Source organism: Odocoileus virginianus, chromosome 7 (genome assembly GCF_023699985.2).
Source record: "Odocoileus virginianus isolate 20LAN1187 ecotype Illinois chromosome 7, Ovbor_1.2, whole genome shotgun sequence".
NCBI lineage: Eukaryota > Metazoa > Chordata > Mammalia > Artiodactyla > Cervidae > Odocoileus > Odocoileus virginianus.
The window spans coordinates 26,376,261-26,395,073 of record NC_069680.1 but is presented as its reverse complement, the minus strand read 5'-3'; the positions used below and the strand labels follow the sequence as shown (position 1 = coordinate 26,395,073).

General features: G+C 51.0%; 2 protein-coding genes across 7 annotated transcripts in view; one reads left to right on the top strand and one right to left on the bottom strand.

The window, feature by feature from the left end:
- CTBP2 (C-terminal binding protein 2) overlaps nt 1–11,728 on the top strand; it is a 170,187-nt gene extending 158,459 nt beyond the window's left edge. For 5 of the 6 annotated variants that reach the window (XM_070470389.1, XM_070470390.1, XM_070470392.1 and 2 more), the window contains 6 exons: nt 3,605–3,811; nt 7,090–7,304; nt 7,480–7,610; nt 8,153–8,280; nt 8,804–8,921; nt 10,337–11,728. In XM_070470389.1, coding sequence (XP_070326490.1) covers nt 3,605–3,811; nt 7,090–7,304; nt 7,480–7,610; nt 8,153–8,280; nt 8,804–8,921; nt 10,337–10,517 — 980 coding nt within the window. In that variant the 3' untranslated portion in view covers nt 10,518–11,728. The remainder of the gene's footprint in view (nt 1–3,604; nt 3,812–7,089; nt 7,305–7,479; nt 7,611–8,152; nt 8,281–8,803; nt 8,922–10,336) is intronic. The other variant, XM_070470388.1, reaches the window with a different exon arrangement.
- Nucleotides 11,729–11,976: 248 nt separating this feature from the next.
- Nucleotides 11,977–18,813, bottom strand: part of ZRANB1 (zinc finger RANBP2-type containing 1) — a 72,644-nt gene continuing 65,807 nt past the window's right edge. Inside the window, exons 9-12 of the mRNA XM_070470394.1 lie at nt 18,519–18,639; nt 16,635–16,764; nt 16,307–16,536; nt 11,977–15,168 (exon numbers count right to left, since the gene is read on the bottom strand). Of these exons, the coding sequence (XP_070326495.1) occupies nt 14,950–15,168; nt 16,307–16,536; nt 16,635–16,764; nt 18,519–18,639 (700 nt within the window). The 3' untranslated portion in view covers nt 11,977–14,949. The remainder of the gene's footprint in view (nt 15,169–16,306; nt 16,537–16,634; nt 16,765–18,518; nt 18,640–18,813) is intronic.

Here is an 18,813-nt window from a genome sequence, read left to right as displayed (position 1 = left end):
AAGGACGTGGGCCAAACAAAGCCACAAGCCTTCCTGGCAGAGGGGACTGTGTGAGCGGCCGCAGCCCTGTGCCCACCAGCCAGGACCCACCAACCTGAGGTTACTCTCGCTGGGTGCACAGCTTGGTGCTCCTGGGGTTGGGGGTGCCCTTTTCTGGGTCTCCTCCAGTCCTGGGGTGGAGCCATCTCCCCAGGGCGGCTATCTGCACGGGAACCTTCCCGGGTCAGGGCAGTGCAGGGGGACCACTGCCCAGCATCCCCCTGCCCACCCAGCAGATGGGCACCTGAAGGCGGGGCTCCCAGCTGCTTTCCAGTCCCCTGGTTGCACACTCCCCGAGGGAGGGCATTGGCATGGTGGCCTGGCACCTGATGTGGGTGCTAAGCATGTTGGAGCATTGGCAGAGATTCAAGGGCCCAGTTTGAACATTCTTTAGCATTGCCCTTCTTTGGGATTGGAATGAAAACTGACCTTTTCAGGTCCTGTGGCCACTGCTGAGGTCTCCAGATTTGCTGGCACATTGAGTGCAGCACTCTGAACAGCATCATCTTTTAGGATTTGAAATAGCTCGGCTGCAATTCCATCACCTCCACCATCATCATCACCACCACCACCAAGGGGCCCAAGCTTTGACCACAGGCGTCCCCAGGGTTCTCTGGAGGAGCCGGGAAGGTCCTGCTGGACAAGCCCTTCTGAAGTCAGCGTCCTTGCTGTCTTGAAGCATGTCGGCCCGGCACCTAGTATGCAGGCTGTGATCTGCCTGGTGCTCTGTGACCATGAGGCTGAGGCAGGGACCCCCCAGTGGCCGGGAACCCCCCCCAGTGGCCAGGAACCCAGGCCTCTGAGCCCCTGCCTGCTCCAGCAGGAGGGTACACGCGGTGCCTGGCTCGGTCAGCTCAGCGTCACACCTGCATATGACCACGTACACACATGGGACCTGATGGTTCTGGCTGCAGCCCGCAGACACCCACCTGCTGCCTCTTCACCTGGGCGCACCCAGTGGGCTGCAGCTCCCCGATGAGGCCCCAGGCTCGGGTTTGTTCCAGCGGTGAGTTCCCCTGCGTGCATCGGGGCCGCGCCCAGTTCCTAAGCCGCAGGAGTAGTTTTATGGGCACGAGTAGGAAGCAGGAAACCTGGCCCCAGGGGGGCCTGTTCTGAGTGGTGCTGAGTCTAATTTGATTCTTCACGAGGGCGCCGGCCTGCTATGCGATCTGGCAGGCGGTCTGGGAGTTTGGGCCCCAGCAGGTCGGATTTGCCGCCCAGGTGACCCCCGAGGAAAAAGCAGGAGGTGGTCCCTGCCCCAGAGGTTCTGTTCTTCCCCTCCCCCATCCCAAGTGGGGTGCCTCGTGGCAGGTGGCTCAGAAGATAGATCTTGGTTTTTTCTGGGTGCCCCCTGGCAAGTCTCCAGCATCTCAACCCTCTTCCCCGGGGTTCACTTGACCCCGTCCAAGAGAAAGATCACGACAGGGGTCTGGCCAAGGGGGCTCCCACGTCCGCCCCGAGTCACTCTCAGCTCCTCTTTGTCGCCACAGAGAAGCTTGGGGAGGACGTGAGCCTCCAGAAGCATGTCTAATGTAAACTAAAATTTTCCATTTTCCCCTGGTGCCAGAAGAATGTTTTTGTTTGAAAACAAACGTTCTTTGTGCTCCGGATGGAGCTGAGATCCCAAGTTTGAGCAGCGACTGAGAAAGTGGGGCCCGACTCCCCAAGGGCTCTGCACCCTTCCCTGCGCCCCCTCCTCCCGTCTCCAGGCGTGGCCCTTCGCGGCGCGGCAACCCGCATGTGTGTGCCATCGGGCTTCCTTGCCGGGACCCAGCCGTCCCTCTGGGGTGGGGGCGGGCTGGATGGGGGAGGCGCCTGCCAGTCACAGGGGCTACGCCCAAGTGGGGCTCCATGGCCCTTACCTCACCCCCACGGCAGAGGCCAGCCAGGGGCCAGTGATGTTGGGTTGGAGGATGTAAACTGCCTGTCCCTGGAGGCCTTTTCACTGACCCCGCTCCGATCTGATAAGAGCGCAGCTTCAGGGACATCTGCTGGGCCGTTGGAAAAGGGGTGTTTTCAAATGTGGAATCTGCAGAAGGAGCCCGGGCCTCCATCCAGCCATCTTTTGTCTCCACGTGCCCTTCGCCGCTTGTTCGGTCAGCTGACCTGTAATGAGGACAGAAGGGCAGGTGGCCCAGGTCTGCCCCTCCGGACGATGCCCCGGGTTCCTGGCGTGTGTTCCCAGGAGGGCAGCTCCCCTCGAGCGCACCCTAGGGCTGGGACAGGTCGCGGGCGTCTCGCCCCAGAGTCCAGCAAGGAGCAGGATGAGGCGGATGGCGGCTGGCGAGAGCCCGGGCCCAGACCACGCACCGTCCCTCTGAGCCTGTATGGCAGGCTCGCTGATCTGGTGTCCAGTCTGGCCCAGGTCAGCAGGTGAGAGCAAAGAGCAAAAGCAGCTCCTCCTGGGGGGGTCACAGAGACCCTGGAGCTCAGGGCGGCCCTCTCGGGGTGATGACACAGAAGGGGGCGCTCCGCAGAGTGGGCCCCGCGTCCTGTCTCTGCAGGACAGCTGCAGGGTCCCGGTGCTGCAGCCCTGGTGTTTCCCGGGTTCCTGCGCCTGGGATTCAGGCGGACCTTTGCAGCCAGGCCACCAGGCTGGGCCGTTTGGACACCTGCGTCCCTCCTGGAAAGCTGCTTAAGAGGATGCCTCGGGCCTTTGTTGGGGCAGGGTCGGGGGGTCGTCGCAGGCCTGCTGGGCAGCTGGAGGGGCTGTCCCTCCCCCACCTGACAAATAGTCTCCTCCTCCCGCCAGTGAGGAAGGTCAGTCCTGAGACCTGGGGTAGGCCTCCCCGAAGGCCCCCCAGTGCTGGCAGACCCTGGCCTTCGTCTGCACCTCACACAGACCCGAGGGCTCAATCTTCTGAGTGGCTCTCCGCCCTGCAACGCTTTGAAAAAGCCGGTGGGCACCTGTCGCTTGGTCTTTCTGCCCAAGCGGGACGGGGTTGGGGTCCACAGGACAAAGGTGGGGCTGGACCACAGATCCAGCCCAGCCCAGCCCATGGGCCTTGAAGGTGTTCCTTTCCATTTTGCCTTTTTTAAAAAAACAAGTAATAAAACATTCGTGCCTTTAAACTCTTAGAGCACAATTTTTAACAAAGGCCAGTCTCCATGACCCCAGCCCCACCTCGAGAGCAGGATCTAGGAGTTCGTGTGTGGCAAGGAACCTCTCTGGGTCTCCAGGCCCCTCAGCCTGTCAGGAGTGGGCCCTGAGTGCTGGCTTCGTGGCACTGGACGTGGGGGGTGGTCAGAGCTTGCCCGCTGCTCACTTCGCAGAGAGGTGGGTCTGGAAGCACTGGGTGGGCGGGAGGTGGGGTCAGTGAAGGGCTGGGGGACGGTGAGCCAAGCCCTGGACAGCAATCCTCCTGGGATGGCCGTGCGGCTGGAGACCCCTGGGCCTCAGAGCCAGAGGGTCTGTGTCGTCTTGGAGACCCTGACCCACGGGGACGACACGCGCACTGAGTGGCTTGCACCGGCCGACGCTACCACCCTGGGTGGCCTGGGAGCCCTGGCGCTTCCCCACGGAACGCGGGGCTCTGATCCACGCGCGCGGCCTTCTCTTTCCCAGGGATCGCCGTGTGCAACATCCCGTCCGCGGCGGTGGAGGAGACGGCGGACTCGACCATCTGCCACATCCTTAACCTGTACCGGCGGAACACCTGGCTATACCAGGCGCTGCGGGAAGGCACGCGGGTGCAGAGCGTCGAGCAGATCCGGGAGGTCGCCTCGGGGGCCGCACGCATCCGCGGGGAGACGCTGGGCCTCATTGGCTTCGGTACGTGTGCCCGCCCACCGCCTGGGGAGGGGCTGCCCCAGGGACCCTCTGGGAGGCGGAGGCCCGGCCCTGGAAGTCGGGCTTCACCGCAGCTGTAGGAGGGAGGCCGTCTTGGGCCAGAGGAGGGCTGTGGCTGCCTGGGCTGGGAGGTCAGCGGTCAAGGCTGGCTCGGGAGCTGACTCCCAGGAAAGATGGGGGCTGCTTCTGGAAGATGGCGCCTAATGGGTGTGGGGAAAGGGAGGAGGCGGCAGGAGGAGCCGTGCTCCCTGACCGCCCCCGGGAGCAGATGTGAAGGGCAGGGGCACGCGTGGCAGCTGGTGCCCGGGTGGAAACTTAGGCAGTGGGCTGGGCACCCGGAGGTGCCAGGCAGGGGTGGGAGCAAGGAGTCTCTGAAGGATTTCCAGCCAGGTCAGATCATCAGCTTGGAAGACTCACCAGGGGAACCGTGAGACCCAGGTGGCCGCTCTGGGCGGGCCTGGGGCGGGTTAGCCCAGTGGGAAGCTAGGGGCGGGGGGCACGCTGGGTGGAGAGCTGCCGGACTGCCCAGCTGTAGGCGGCACAGGGGCCCGAGGCAAACAGGAGGGGGCTCTGGCTTGCTGCTGCTGCTCGTCAACCCTGCTCCTTCCCGTTCTGTGACCCTGGAGGGAAGGTCAAGAACTCTAGCTCAAAGATCTTCCAGGACTGGACCTCTCTCTGCCTCAGTCTTCCCGTCTGTACTTTGGGGATGAGTGATACACAGCAGCTGCCCCTTAGAACTCAAAGGAGGCATGAGAAGCCCGTGGGGTTGGTCCTGACTGCAGGGCTTGGCTTCCAGAAGGTTCCCCCAAGCTGGCCCTCAGCCCTGAGCTTGGAGCTGGAGCTGAACAACAGGGCCCCTGGGATGGCCATGGTGCCAGCTTCAACAGGTAGAGGGAGCATCTTCCAGGAATGCACATCTTTCCCACACCCAGGTCTTGAGTCTGAGAGCCCAGGTGTCAGGGGTGATTGATCACTCTCTGAGGAGGTAAACTTGTTACAAGAGCCCAGCTTCATTTTTTTCTTGAGTGGAAGACAGAAAAGGACTAAGAAATGCTGGCACTGAGCCACAGCACCCTCTGCTGGTGCCGCAGGGCTTCCTGCCACTCTAGGAGGTGGGTCTTGGAGCTGGTTCATAGACCATCATGCGTTCTCAAGCGGGCGAATGGGCCCCAGGTGGGCTCTCGCCACCATTAAGAGCCTCACCGTGTGAGTGGCCCGGCCACGTGGAAGAACACTTGTTTCCATGGCTTCTGACTCCAGGCATCACAGCAGGTTTTTAGAGGGGTCGTTTCTCACGCTGTATCCTTCCCCATCGGCCTTCTGAAGGCCAGTCCTGTGATGCCAGCCCGCCTGCTCCAGGCTGTAAACCAAGCGCCCCCGCCCCTGCCAGTCACGGTGGCCCATACACACTGTTTCTCCCTGCTGACTCTGCTGGTCTCTCTGTAGCTTCCCAGAACTGCAGGAGGACCTGAGACAGGAGGGGGCTCAGTCGTGGGCAGCCTCGCCCCCCTGCTGCCCGCCACCCGGGGTGGAAGCACCCACTTGCCTAAGACTCTGTCCCGCTGCGGCAGCAGGCCCCCGAGTGTGAAGCGGGTGCCGCCAAACCCAGTTCATGCCGCCATGTGGGGGCCTGGACGGGCCGTCCCGAGCTTGACCCCGGCCTGGGCCGGCCTGAGGACGGTGCTCAAGGCCAGCCTCCAGGTTGGGGACGAGCGTGAACGTCTGAGGGAGAGCTTGCCGTCGGTGACAGCGCGCGCGTGTGTGTGTGTGCGTGCACACACAGGCCAGGACAGTTGGGCTCTCTCTGAGACTGGGCTTTGACCAAGTCAGTCAGAGAATCCATCGCCAGGTATTGTAGTTTAGTGAGGAAAACCGCACGGTGGAAAGATGAGGGTCTGTGAATTTGCGAGCGGCAGAGCCGTGAGACTTAACGGTGAAGCTGGCCGTGACCCTCAGCCCCTGGAGCCACCACCCAGACCCCATCTCCCCTTAAAGCGTCAGGACGCGGGGCGGGGAGGGGTCGGCGGCTGAGGATCCACGAAGCAGGGTTGGCTGTGAGCTCCCGGCAGCCGCGCGGTGGGTCGGTGTCCCGTGTATCAGGTTCCTCAGGGGAGTCTTTAGGCCACCCTTGTTCTTCCTGGCCTGCCACGCCAGCTCCTCTGCCGCGTGTGGCTGTAGCTCCTGCTTCACCGTGTGGGAGTGGTGACCCTGGGGAGGGCTGACATGAGGGGTATCCTGGTGACCCCTGCAGCTGTCCCTCTTGAAGGGCCTTCTGAAAGCTTCGCCTCCAAAGCACGGCCGCTGTTCTCAGTGCTGCTTGAGATGACGGTCCCGCTGGAGGGGGAGCCAGTCCACCGCCCACCGCCCTCTGGGGGGCCTCCCTGTCCCCTTACCCCCATGCACAGTGGAGCGGTGGTCTTCCCACCAGGAATTCTGCTGTGCTGTCCCCGAACCATCAGCCCCTTCAAGCATCATTCACACCATTTTGTGTTCAAGCTGAAAACTGCTCTGGGAAGTAAAGAAGCTCCATCCCTGGGGGGTCAGTGCGAGTCAGGGAAGGCTTCGCGTCCTGTTAGGTGATGTCGCTGACTTGCCAGAGGGTCCGGCCCGTGCTCCTCACAAGCTCAGAGCCCCACCAGACTGGTTCCCCATGGCGATGAGTACTCAGGCCAGAGTGCAGTAATCAGTTTCATTTTAACCCCCTTCATGAGCAAACACACCTAGTGGTAATTACATAAAACAGTCCCTGCGTGACACTGAGAGCGATGACGAGATGAAGCTCAGCTTAAGAAAGCTGCTGCGTAAGGAAACGAGGAGGGAAAGATAAACACAAGGGGAGAGGATGCTGGTGGTCGGGAGGCAGGAGACAGGCACGTGGGGGCCACTAGGTTGTTCGCTCTGCTTATGTTTATGTTTGAAAATGTGCATGATAATGACTGTTTTGAAAAAAAGCAACATCTGTGAGTAAGCCCAGTTGGTAAGCATTGCATTGCTCACCCAGGGAGCTGGCCGGGCTTCTGCCCAAGTGACCCAGGAAGAAGTGCTAGCGTGGCATCGCCAAACCTTGAGTGTTCGATTCCGCCAGCAGCCACCACTGCTTGGGTCCAACTGCCAGCAGGCACAGCCAGCCCCAGGTTCCCGGTCCCAGAAATAATGCAGGCAGCAGAGGTGGGGCGCACCCCGCAAGGCCCCCCAGTCTGGCGACGAGGAGTGGCAGGAGGGGCCGGCCTCACTCACCGGGACGCTCTCTTTCCGCACAGGTCGCACAGGGCAGGCGGTTGCCGTTCGAGCCAAGGCCTTTGGATTCAGCGTCCTATTTTATGACCCCTACTTGCAGGATGGGACGGAGCGGTCCCTGGGCGTGCAGAGGGTCTATACCCTGCAGGACTTACTGTACCAGAGCGACTGCGTCTCCCTGCACTGCAATCTCAACGAACATAACCACCACCTCATCAATGACTTCACCATAAAGCAGGTAAATGGAGACAGGCACTGGAGAACTTCTCTCAGGATGAAAGGGGAAATGGGAAGTCTTTGGACCCACCAACCTCCACTGTAGCCCCCCTTCCTCCTGAAACCTCGGTACCGGCACCTCCTGAGGGGGCAGCACCTGCTCACCAGCTTCTCTCCCGCCCCCCCCCACCCTCCAGATGAGGCAAGGCGCCTTCCTAGTGAACGCGGCCCGCGGAGGACTGGTGGATGAGAAAGCCTTAGCCCAAGCCCTCAAAGAAGGCAGGATACGAGGGGCGGCCCTCGACGTGCACGAGTCGGAGCCTTTCAGGTTGGTTTGGGGAGACTGTGGAGATGTCTGCAGCTGGAGCTCAGGATTCACACACAGGGACTTGTAGGACCCAGGTCCTCACCCGACTCCTCGCTGTGAACTTGGGGCAGCTGACCAGACACGTCCTGGGGAGGCGGCTTTAACCGCAGGCTAAAGGACTCCGTGCTTCTAAGGGCTGTGCTGTGTTCTCATTAAGGGTAAAAGGGCTGGAAGTTCTCCCCAAAGATCACCAGAAAGGGGGCAGGCAGAAAAATAGTGATGGAGAGCAGGCTGTGCGTCCACAGCCTGACCGTCCTGGTGAGAGGCAGGCCGGCCAGTCCTCCATAGCACTGTTCCCTCTTCCCAAGTACTCCTGACAGTATAATTACAAAGCAGTTGTATGAGTGTGTTCTGGAAGTCCCAACCCCCTAGAACAGACTGCAGAATCCCTGTTTTGTCTGCGTTAGCTAACATCCCACATGGCCAAAGGAGCTCCCTTTTGACTAGTCAGACAGGGAGTGATTGCACTCGTCTCATTTCCCGTGTTTTGTACGTTCACCCAGCTTTGCTCAGGGTCCCTTGAAAGATGCACCGAATCTCATCTGTACCCCCCACACAGCCTGGTACAGTGAGCAAGCCTCACTGGAGATGCGGGAGGCAGCCGCCACCGAGATCCGCCGGGCCATCACGGGTAAGCAGGCCCCAGACGCAGGGGTGAGAGGGCTTGCCGTGGGCAGGACTTGCTTTTAGGGGTCAAGTCGAAAAACTGTGAATGAACTGGGCCATGCTTCTTTCAGAGAGAACCAATCCCCTTTCGTATTAGCCAATGTGAAGTTTTGCAGACCTGGAGGGGAAGCCGCCCTTCTATTAGGCTGAGGGACCCATGTGGCTCAGACCCTGGATCAGGTCATATGTTGCGAAATTTTAAGAGCCAGCCCTGCCTATTAACGAGTCAAGAGACTTAGTGGTTGAGACTTTGCCTTCCAGTGTAGGGTGTGCGGGTTTGATCCCTGGTCGGGAGCAAAAAGTCCCATGTGCCTTGCGGCCAGAAAAGCAAAACCTACAGAGTACTGTAACCAAGACTTTTAAAATGGGTCCACATCAAGAAGTCTTTTTTAAAAGTAAAGAGACTAGCATGGTAGTTGTTCCCCCAAAACAGCTAAGTATAATATTTAAACTTCATTGTATGATTAATTTCAATCATCTTATTCCAGGTCGCATCCCAGAGAGCTTAAGAAACTGTGTGAACAAGGAATTCTTTGTCACAACAGCTCCCTGGTCAGTAATAGATCAGCAAGCAATTCATCCAGAGCTCAATGGTGCCACATACAGGTGAGGAGAGGAATGGCCAGATCCCTGCTCCCCAGGGGTGGGGGTGGGGGGCAGAAAGCCAAGCACTGGCCGGAAATCCGGTCCCGTCCCCTCCCCTCATCCTTGGTTTCTGTGGAGCAAATTTAAATTTTGGGGCAGAGCCTAGAATTGGAATTCCTATTTTAAAGGATCCAGACTTTGAACCACTGTGCCAGGATGTGATTAAATATTTAGTGTGTGTAACAGGACCTGTACTCAGGAAAGCTCCTGCTCTGGGCAAGCGGAGCTATTTCTTCCCAGGTCCCATGGCTTTATTTACATTTCACAGGTTCTATTAAAGTCCCGCTAGTGTTTTATCCTCATAAGCATTTTCAAGCCTCACTTGAGCCCAGCCCCAGATTGGATTCCCCTGTACCCTTTAAGGGTCACATCCTAATCATTCCTCTGGACACAGCAAGGCTCCTTGGCCCGTAGGAAAACTGCTTGTGCTGGAGGGGCTTGCAGCTCACAGGGATCCTGTCTGTCAAGAGTCCCCTTGGGTGGTCCATGACCAGAGTCACTGTCACAGGCCATAGGAAGAGGGGTGGCATAGCTTCCAGAGGGAAACACCATCCCCTTCACTGCAAGTGTGAAGGGTTGGGTTACTCAGATCAATTCTAAAGCCCCTGCCTCATAAGTACATTCTGTCCTCAAAAAATGTGAATGTACTGAGTCACGTTTGTGCACCGCGTACACACATACAGCCATCCTTGTGCCTGCAGTATAGGACGAACCCACGTTCAGCTGCCCTCCAGGTTATCTTCAGGGGGCAGGCCTCCAGCCCATGGCCAGCTCACCATCTCCCCTGCTACCCTTCCACATCTCAAGTTACCGGAGCACATGACCAACCAGTAAGTCACACCTAGTAAGTGTACTTCATGCTGTTGGTGAAGTGGAAGTCGCTCAGTGGTGTCTGACTCGTGACCCCATGGACTATACACAATCCATGGCATTCTCCAGGCCAGAACACTGGAGTGGTTGGCCTTTCCCTTCTCCTGAGGATCTTCCCAACCCAGGGATTGAACCCAGGTCTCCCACATTGCAGGCAGATTCTCTACCAGCTGAGCCACAAGGGAAGCCCATGCTGTTAGGAAATCATTAGATCCACTGATAATAATAGACCCCGAGAACTCAAGTCTGTTTCGTACAAAAATGCTTGCCCAATGCAACACAGTTTCCCCCAAAACAGTATGGGTTATGTCGTCTAAAAGCTACAAAATTAGTGTTTCACTGTGTATGAATTAGGAAATTTAAACACTGACATCTGTGTGGATTTCTCCTTACTTTGGAGGTAAGAAGTTACTGTATTTATAGATATATATTCCATAAAAAAGCCGAGAGGTCGGCAAGTTCCTGACCCTGAACTTAACCAGCCCTTTCTCTTGTGTGCTCCTCAGATACCCGCCAGGCATCGTGGGCGTGGCTCCGGGAGGACTTCCTGCTGCCATGGAAGGGATCATCCCCGGAGGCATCCCGGTGACCCACAACCTCCCCACAGTGGCACATCCCTCCCAAGCTCCCTCTCCCAACCAGCCCACGAAACACGGGGACAATCGAGAGCACCCCAACGAGCAATAGCAGCGAGTGACGAAAGGTAATCATTCAGATACACCTGGGACCAAGAGACAGTGAAAAATAAATGAACTAAGAGAAAAGGAATTTGACAGTCTTTTTAACTGATTCTGGACATATGCATCATTGACGTTGCAGTGTTACAACTACAAAAGAGCTAGAAGCCGAGACGTGGGAAAACTGAAGATGTTGTCGTCTGCTTGCGGAAGCGCTGAAAGAGACTAGGACGTGATTTATTAACGACCAACTTCTGTTATTGTGTGTTAAGTTTTTCATCTGTGCATCAAATCACAAAGAATAAATAGATCTTTTTCCTTTATCAGTCCCTTGGGCACAGGAGGTCCTGAACACCTTGCTCTAGAATGTTGCATCAAGAGTTCCAAACATCAAAATAAAATATTAAGAGGAAATCCCCACCCTATGACTCTAGTCCCTTCGGTCCACGGGGCTGGTTACCTCTTTTGCTAATAGGAAGATTAAATTACTACAAAATGGGGAGAAAGCTGTCTGCCTGTGTTAGACACCGCAAGCACAGGATTGAAGACAGTACAGGCTCCTGTACAGAGAATTCTCTCCCATCTGAACTGCATACTGAGCGGGCAAGTTGATTGTGAGTTCAGTAAAACCCTCTGATGATGCAAAAAAGAAAAAAGTATTAAGTTTCACAAGCTGTTTGTACTCAAATATATTTTCTCAGTTTCAGATCCTCAGCTATTTTATTGAGTGGAAAGTCTTGAACTGAAAGGGTTCAAGAAGAATAATGTTGCATTTCCTTATGTCTCAGGAAACACTTTTTATGGTAACTTGTCAGATTGTCTATGAACAAACCCACTTTTTTAGACATTGATAAAGTCTTCTTTTCTTCACGTGATATTTTATACAAGAACACTTCAGGTGTGTTATTAGATGTGACTGATTTTAACAAATCCTATTAGATTTGTATCAACTAGTTACATGTTATATTCATAGTCTTTTGTGAATCATCGCCTTTTTGTTTAAAAGATGGCCTATTTTGAGCCTTTGTATAGGTACATTCCTGTTTTTGTGACAAAAAAAAAAAAAAAAACCTTTAAAACTGTCCCAAACAGAAAAATAATGGCTATCAGAAATATGTTTTGTTTTAGTGTGAGTTACCGTTACTGTATTTGTTTATTGTAAAGGTGGACATTTAGCGTTCAGTGCAGTTTTCAATAAAAAGTAATAAAAATTTCTGTTAAGCTTTGAAATTCAAGTACATCTCACTAATGTAAAAGTTCTCTCGAGATGTTAACTGCATTCTCAATTAGCCCCTTCCCAACTCATTATTCCCAGGTTCAAAGATTAACAATCCTTTCCTATCTTACTTCATAACCAGACTCAAGAATGCTGGTAATTACTTCATGTGATAAACCAAAACTTCACACATGTCCGTCCTTAGGAAGAAATGGGTGGGTTAGAACTAAGTCAATTCAAGAAACAAAATTGGTCAAGTTTTAGTTTTGATTTTAATTTACCCAAAAGTAAAATTACCTGACCCAAGCATTAATGCAGGAAGGGAGGTGAATCTCAAAAAATTGTTTGTAAATGGTATTTACAAAGAAATGTTGCAAAATAATTAACATCAGTCATTTTCATGTGTTAAGAACTTTCAGTTGATTTAATGAGTCTTCCTTTCTCAAATAGCATTAAATCCCTTTTATAAATGCTGGTTAAGTCCAACAAGTCCAGATATCAAACACCTTTACAACTGCCCTGCCTCTTTCCAGAAAGTCATGGCAACTGAAAACATCAACCCCCTCACTCATTTTAAGGTGGTGGTCCCATCCCAACTCTCCCATGAAAAATTACACTAAAACCACCTGACGTGGATCAAGGTGGAGCGCATAGTCACTGACCTATATCATCACTCCAGGGAGCGGAGCGGCGATTCACTGTCGTCTTCATAACCACTTGTCAAACGGGTAATCTGTGCGGGGATGACATTTGCACACCAAGGAGACCCCAACTGCCTACGCACAGCAGTATTCCCTTAACACAGACTTATCTGTCACAGGATGAGCCTAAGAGCCAAAAACATGAAAAGGCAGGTCCAAATCCATGGCTTTTAGTTAGAACAGAAACCACCACACTGTATTCTCCCAAGAAGAGGAACCGTAAAGTCAAGTCCATACGGTTAAGATATTACTGTCCAGAGTCAACCAAAAGACACTGAGTTATCTGTCACCTCGCCACATGGAATCTGAGAAAGGACTGCAAATTCTGTCTTGGGACAATAGTTATGGCTGTTTGATAGTTCAAGAGCTTAACATAGCACTGACTCACCAAAATGTTAGCCTTTACCAGCCAATCTGCTGTGAAAACCATTTAAAGCTCCACCCCGTCTGGAGCCTAGGAACTGGAGTCATACATATACACACACACACACACACACACATATATAGTTCTTTCCCACAGGGAAGAATGCTGTACCTGTTAAGCTAGATGTGGCCAGGGTCCCTGGTCTAGAAATAAATAAATAAATAAAGAGGCACCTCGGGGGACACATCGCTCAGCAGACACAGCACACGGAGGCCGGAGCCCAAGCTGCAGCTCCCCGCACGGCACTGACTGTCCTGGAGACCCTAGCCACCAGATGCTGCTCCCTCAGACCTTTCTCTTTGGCTTCTTCAACTGGCTTAACCGCAACTGGAATGGGTTGTCTGGCCACTACAGAATTCTCCCTATACATGAAGAAAAGTTCATAGGGATGCTATGCTAAGTAGTCAGAATGGCAGCCTTCTAAATCCTTGCTTAATTACTGTTCAAAACAAAAGCAAACCAGAATGTCAATTTTGTAAGAAAACATCAGCCCCTTGAAACAGTAACATACCAATATTAAATCAAAATTCATTTATATGGAATCCAAATGCAAATATTTTTCCTGCATGTTTTTAGCATGCAGCAGCAGCAATTCTTTCATCCTGGGAACGCCTTTCAGGGAGGGAAGAAAGAACTAAAGAAATGACATCTCACAGGTATTTTACTATTTTTAGTATTTCAGCATCAAATCTGAGGTTGTGCACATTTCAATACCATCTAAATAGAAGAAAACAAGAAGCAAATATTTAAAGGTTTTCACAGCCTTTTTATCAAAGGGAAAGAGAGTGTGTGTGTATGTGTGTTTGAAATTCCTTGCCACATCAATACTCTACAAAGTGCTTATCAGGACACTAAGTCTCTCTGTGTTCCTGAGATAGGTCTGAAATTTTTACCCAGTATTGAATGTATACCTGAAGTGGTCAAATAATACTTTTTATAGAAAGTTTTTCTACCTAAGATTATAGTTATAACTTTAAATAAGAATGGCCACAATTAACCAACATGCAAAAATTCTCAGACTACTCACTGAGAAATTCATTATACAATGCATTTAACCACCTTACTGCATTCTGAAAATCTTTATTCTATTCTGAACGGAAATTCGCAATTAGCCCAAGCAAAGGCATGCCTTTCTAACACAATTTGCTTAAAGCAGAGTTGATGATAAAGAATCCAAAGACCCTCTGCACAGCAACTTGGGAGTCTAATGTCCACAGAGGCAAGTGAGCAGATTTCACATAATTCATTCAGTTCGAGTGGGCCAGCTGCTGCCCTAATGTACATCCATGGGGTAACTACTCACAAGGAGACTGCTGCCCAGAGTCTGGTGGAGGAAGCCTCAGTTTAAGAGCACTCTTCCAAACAAATAAATACCTAAATACTGAAAGGCGGCTTATCAGAAACTGAAAAAGACAAAATAAGAGAAACCAAAACCCTTTTCCAAACAAGGGAAGGATGTCTACATGAAGTTCACTCAATAAAAAATTCTGACTTTCCTTACAGTTTGTTCCTTAAAGATTTTATTGGGCACAACAGGAGCTAAATTACTAATAAAAAATAAAAGCTTGTTTTTATTTTTATGTTTTGCTATGGATAATTTGTACAAAAAGTTTCCAAATCTCTAAGGAGCTCTAGTGAGACAGAATGTAAAATGGATCTTTTAAGATGGAAGTAGAATGCCAGGTTCTACTTTAAAAAGAATTATCTCAAAGGAACAAAGAGTGACCTGCCATGTGCTTTTGGAGGTGCCCATGCTGGAAAAACTTCTCAATAATATGAAGATGCTGGTACAACTTGTCCTATTACACAACTTCTTACACAACCACATGCGTTACATTTATAGACAGATTTACAATCTGAAAGGAAAAAAGTTCTGTCTTAATAAAATTAGTTTTTTTCTTTTTTACAAACTGTAGTCCAAAGCTCTCTGTCTCCTCATGCCGCAGACACATCGGCTCTGTCGGGTGTGGATCAGGAGGAACCCTTCCAAGCAGATCCTGCCAGGTTCACTTCACTCCACGCTATGCGCTCTGCTTGGAGCAGCACACTCAAGTGGGGTCCCCCCAGAGCGGATACCCTGGTCTTCTGGTCTCTTTTTTTTTCACTCATCTTCATCATCTTCGTCCTCCTCTCCATCCGACAGGGACGTGCAGGGCCGGATCTGCCGGTAGCGGTCCAGCCACTTCTCCACCATCTGCGTGACCAGGGGGTGGTTTCGCCGCCGGGAGCTCTTCTGCATGGCCACGAGGACGCCCCCCTCCGTCACACAGCAGTCCAGCCACTCTCTCAGCAGCTTCTCCTGCTGCTCCTCGTTGCCTAGCTTTGAGAGGCCGTGAGGAAAAGGGGGACAAGGAGGCAGGTCAGAGGCCCGGCAGCAAACATTTCAGAGACCTACAGCTGCTGTGGTCAACGAAAGGGCCAGAGCAATGAAGTGTTTCGACATGGTTCCTACCCTCATCAATTTTATGTTTAAAACCTCACAGTTAAATAGGAAAAAAATATCAACTTGAAAATTCACAGACAAACCTAGAGGGAAGAACAGCCTAGTGATAAGTTCATTTGTTTGATATAACGACATAAAGCAAGTGTTATCCAATAAATTGATTCTGGCAAAGAAAACACTAGAAAGAAAACCTGCAGCTTCAAAAAGAACAAGGTAAGTTTGCTCAGAAAGTTATGTATAGGGTGAAGTTACAGAAATTATCTATGAATTTTTTTCTTAATGTAATGCTTATAAAAGTTTTACAATAATTACCAGTATATTAAATAAAAGACCAATAATTTTTATAAGAAAATGGGTTTTCCGCGAGTGTTCTTTCACACCTCACCACTGCCCTGCCGGGTTCACATCACTTCCCTGCGGCTCCAGGGAGCTCCTACCTGCTGCTTCCACCACTGCCCAGGTACCTAGTCTCACCTGAGCAGCCAGTGCGCCTCTTTTGTGCACCCAGAGTAAAAGTCAGAAAGATTTAAGAGACTGCTGACAGCCGCCCCGTGGCCTCAGCCTCCTCTCCCCCCTTTGCCCAAGTCCCCACAAGCCACACTGGCCTTTCAAATCCCTCTGCTACAACTCTCCTCCCCCAGTTTTTGCAAGACTCCTTTCTCTTGAAGTCTCAATTCAGGTGCCACCTCCTCAGTGACATCTTACCTCACCCCCAGCCAGTTCAGTCACGGACACCCTGCACCCCATCCTTTTACTTCTCCTCAGCACTCATCACTACCTGAAGGCATGGACTTTTATCTTCACTGCTTTATCTTCACACAACACATCCTACACAGCTGTTCTGAAAAGGTAAATTTCAGTCTGTCTGACCAGTATTTACAGAAAGTGATGACCAAATTCAAATTCAAAACTGAAGTGGTAATACAGATAACAGCACACCCAAAAGACACACAAGGCCGGGTTCTAGCACAGCGCTGCTACTTTAAGTAGTTAATGCGAGAAACAGGTGTCTTACCTCCTGAGCAGAAAGGAAGTGCACATGGAGTAACTTCCTCTCACTGTCAACCAGAGGCAGAAATGTGATGGTGACATCATCATCGGTGTTCAGGTTAGCACCAGCACCTCGGTTACCATAGCCATCATTTTCCATGGCAACCAAAGCAGAGAAGTGGCCCCTTGTATAGCCCAGAGCAATCGGACTTTTCCAACAAAAACTCTGTTCCCACAACAAAGGCAAATACACACCTGGAGAGAGGGAAGAAAATCACAACAGGATTTTCAGGATATGACTGCAATGTGCCTTAAAATAATAAAGTTCCAAAATACTAATGATAATGGTTTACCTTGAAACCGAGTATATCCTAAAGTTTCTCCCCGAAAACTTTTATAATATTTTACTCCATAAACTATAATTGGTCGTCTAAGAATATGTGCAAGTACAAAAATGTGAGTCTGCTCCAAACTTGCTCCAGGCTGTACAGAACAAAACAAAAGAAAGAATTTCTCTTTAAAACATCCACTACCACCCTGGAAAACTGACATGTATAAAATGCTGCCCTCCTTCAGCACACTATCTCCATTCATTAAAAAAAAAAAAATACAGTAATACTACTGTCAAGCTAAAGAGTGATTACTCAAATAGGCAAGTCCAATAAAAGAAATCTGCAAAGCTTATATACAGATATCCTTTGCTATCCAAAACTCAAGAACAGATTTGGTTAAATATTGATCTGAGGAATAAGAGATTAAGACAGCAAAGTAAGTTTTATTTATATAACTGCCTTCCGGTTAAGTTCCTCATGAAAGTACTACCTACAACAGGGACCTCCGGAAGTGAAAAGATGAGCCTGATTGTCTCACAGGAATACAAACAGCTTGCAAATGGCCACATCACCTAACACAAGAATACTCAACTGGTCTTTCCTCAGCAGGGATTCTGACAGCACCTTTATAGCAGGTACATGTCTGAGACATGTACCAAAGGGTGAACCCCGCCCAAACGGCCCAAAGACAGAAGGGACTTCCCTCACATGGTACTAATGAATTATGGTGTTTTCTGCAAAGAAAAGAAGTGATTTGTTGTGCATATACAAGAACTTTACAGTTTAGTATATTAATGAAAGTGAAAGCTGCTCAGTTGTGTCCAACTCTTTGAGACCCCATGGACTATATAGTCCATCAAATTCTCTAGGCCAGAATACTGGAGTGGGTAGCCTTTCCCTTCTCCAGGGTATTTTCCCCACCCAGGGATCAAACCCAGGTCTCCCGCACTGCAGGCGGGTTCTTTACCAGCTGAGCCAGCAGGGAAGCCGAAGAACACTGGAGTGGGGAGCCCATCCCTTCTGCAGCGGAGCTTCCCCACCCAGGAGCCAAATTGGGGTCTCTGGCATTGCAGGCAGATTCTTTACCAATTGAGCTATGAGGGAAGTATATTAATAACACTTCACAAAACTAGCATGAGTCTGAGGGACAACTCAACACATCTATACAAGTTCATTCCAAATCACTTCTGTCCACGGAGGCTTCTCCTTGGCCTTCCTCACGTGGACAGAGCATCAATGCAGGAGCCCTACGAAGACCACAGCTTGATCCTCAGGGGCCTGAGAGCGCACCATCAGCACAGGAGTGCCCATTATCAGTGAGGGATCTTGGACACAGAACGGGAGCTGACCACAGGTGGGTAAAGCAGGCATAAAGCCGCCATTTTTTAAATTTTTATTTGAGTATAGTTTATTTACAATGTTGTGCTAGTTTCTGTGGTAAAGTGAAATCATTTATACATACACATACATCTACTCTTTCTTAGATTCTTTTCTTATAAAGATTGTTACAGAGTTCCCCGTGCTATACAGTAGGTCTTTAGTTATCTATTTTATATGTAGCAGTGCGTATATGTCAATCCCCAAAAGCTACCTCTCCGTGAGGACAACATAACTGAAGAGCAATCTGAGGAAATATCTAGGAGGTTAGAATCTCCAAGTAAAACTTTCACTTTGACAGTTTTTTAATCACTTAATATAAAAACATACTGCCCTCCCTGTTCGGCAGTGAGGCCTATGGTCACAGAGCCAATAAACGGCAGTCAGTGGAAGCCGAGTCACCTGATGCCAGGTCCACGACTCTCCTCTGTACACCCTGCTCTGACGTGGTCTCACTGTAAAACCACGGCACGCAGAGCAGCTGCCTCGCTTTCTTCAGAGAAGCAACATGCCTAGACGCATTCTTACCTGACTAGCAAGAGACAGTATAAATGCCCAGTCTTCTTGCCACTGTTCTTCTCTCAAGGAAAAATGTAAACCAAAGCTCTGAGAATACCAGGACTCCCAATCTTTCCAACGTGTGTAAAACCTAAAAAGCAACACAGGAAAAAAGAAGCCTTTCTATAAACAGTTCATTTAATGTTCTAATCATTTATTTAACATAGTCTTCAAGCACTTCATATGCAGAGATTTAATAATTCATTTTACCTGGCTTGAAGTAAAATTTTCAAATTAAAAATGCCTCCATTCTGCTAGCAGACAT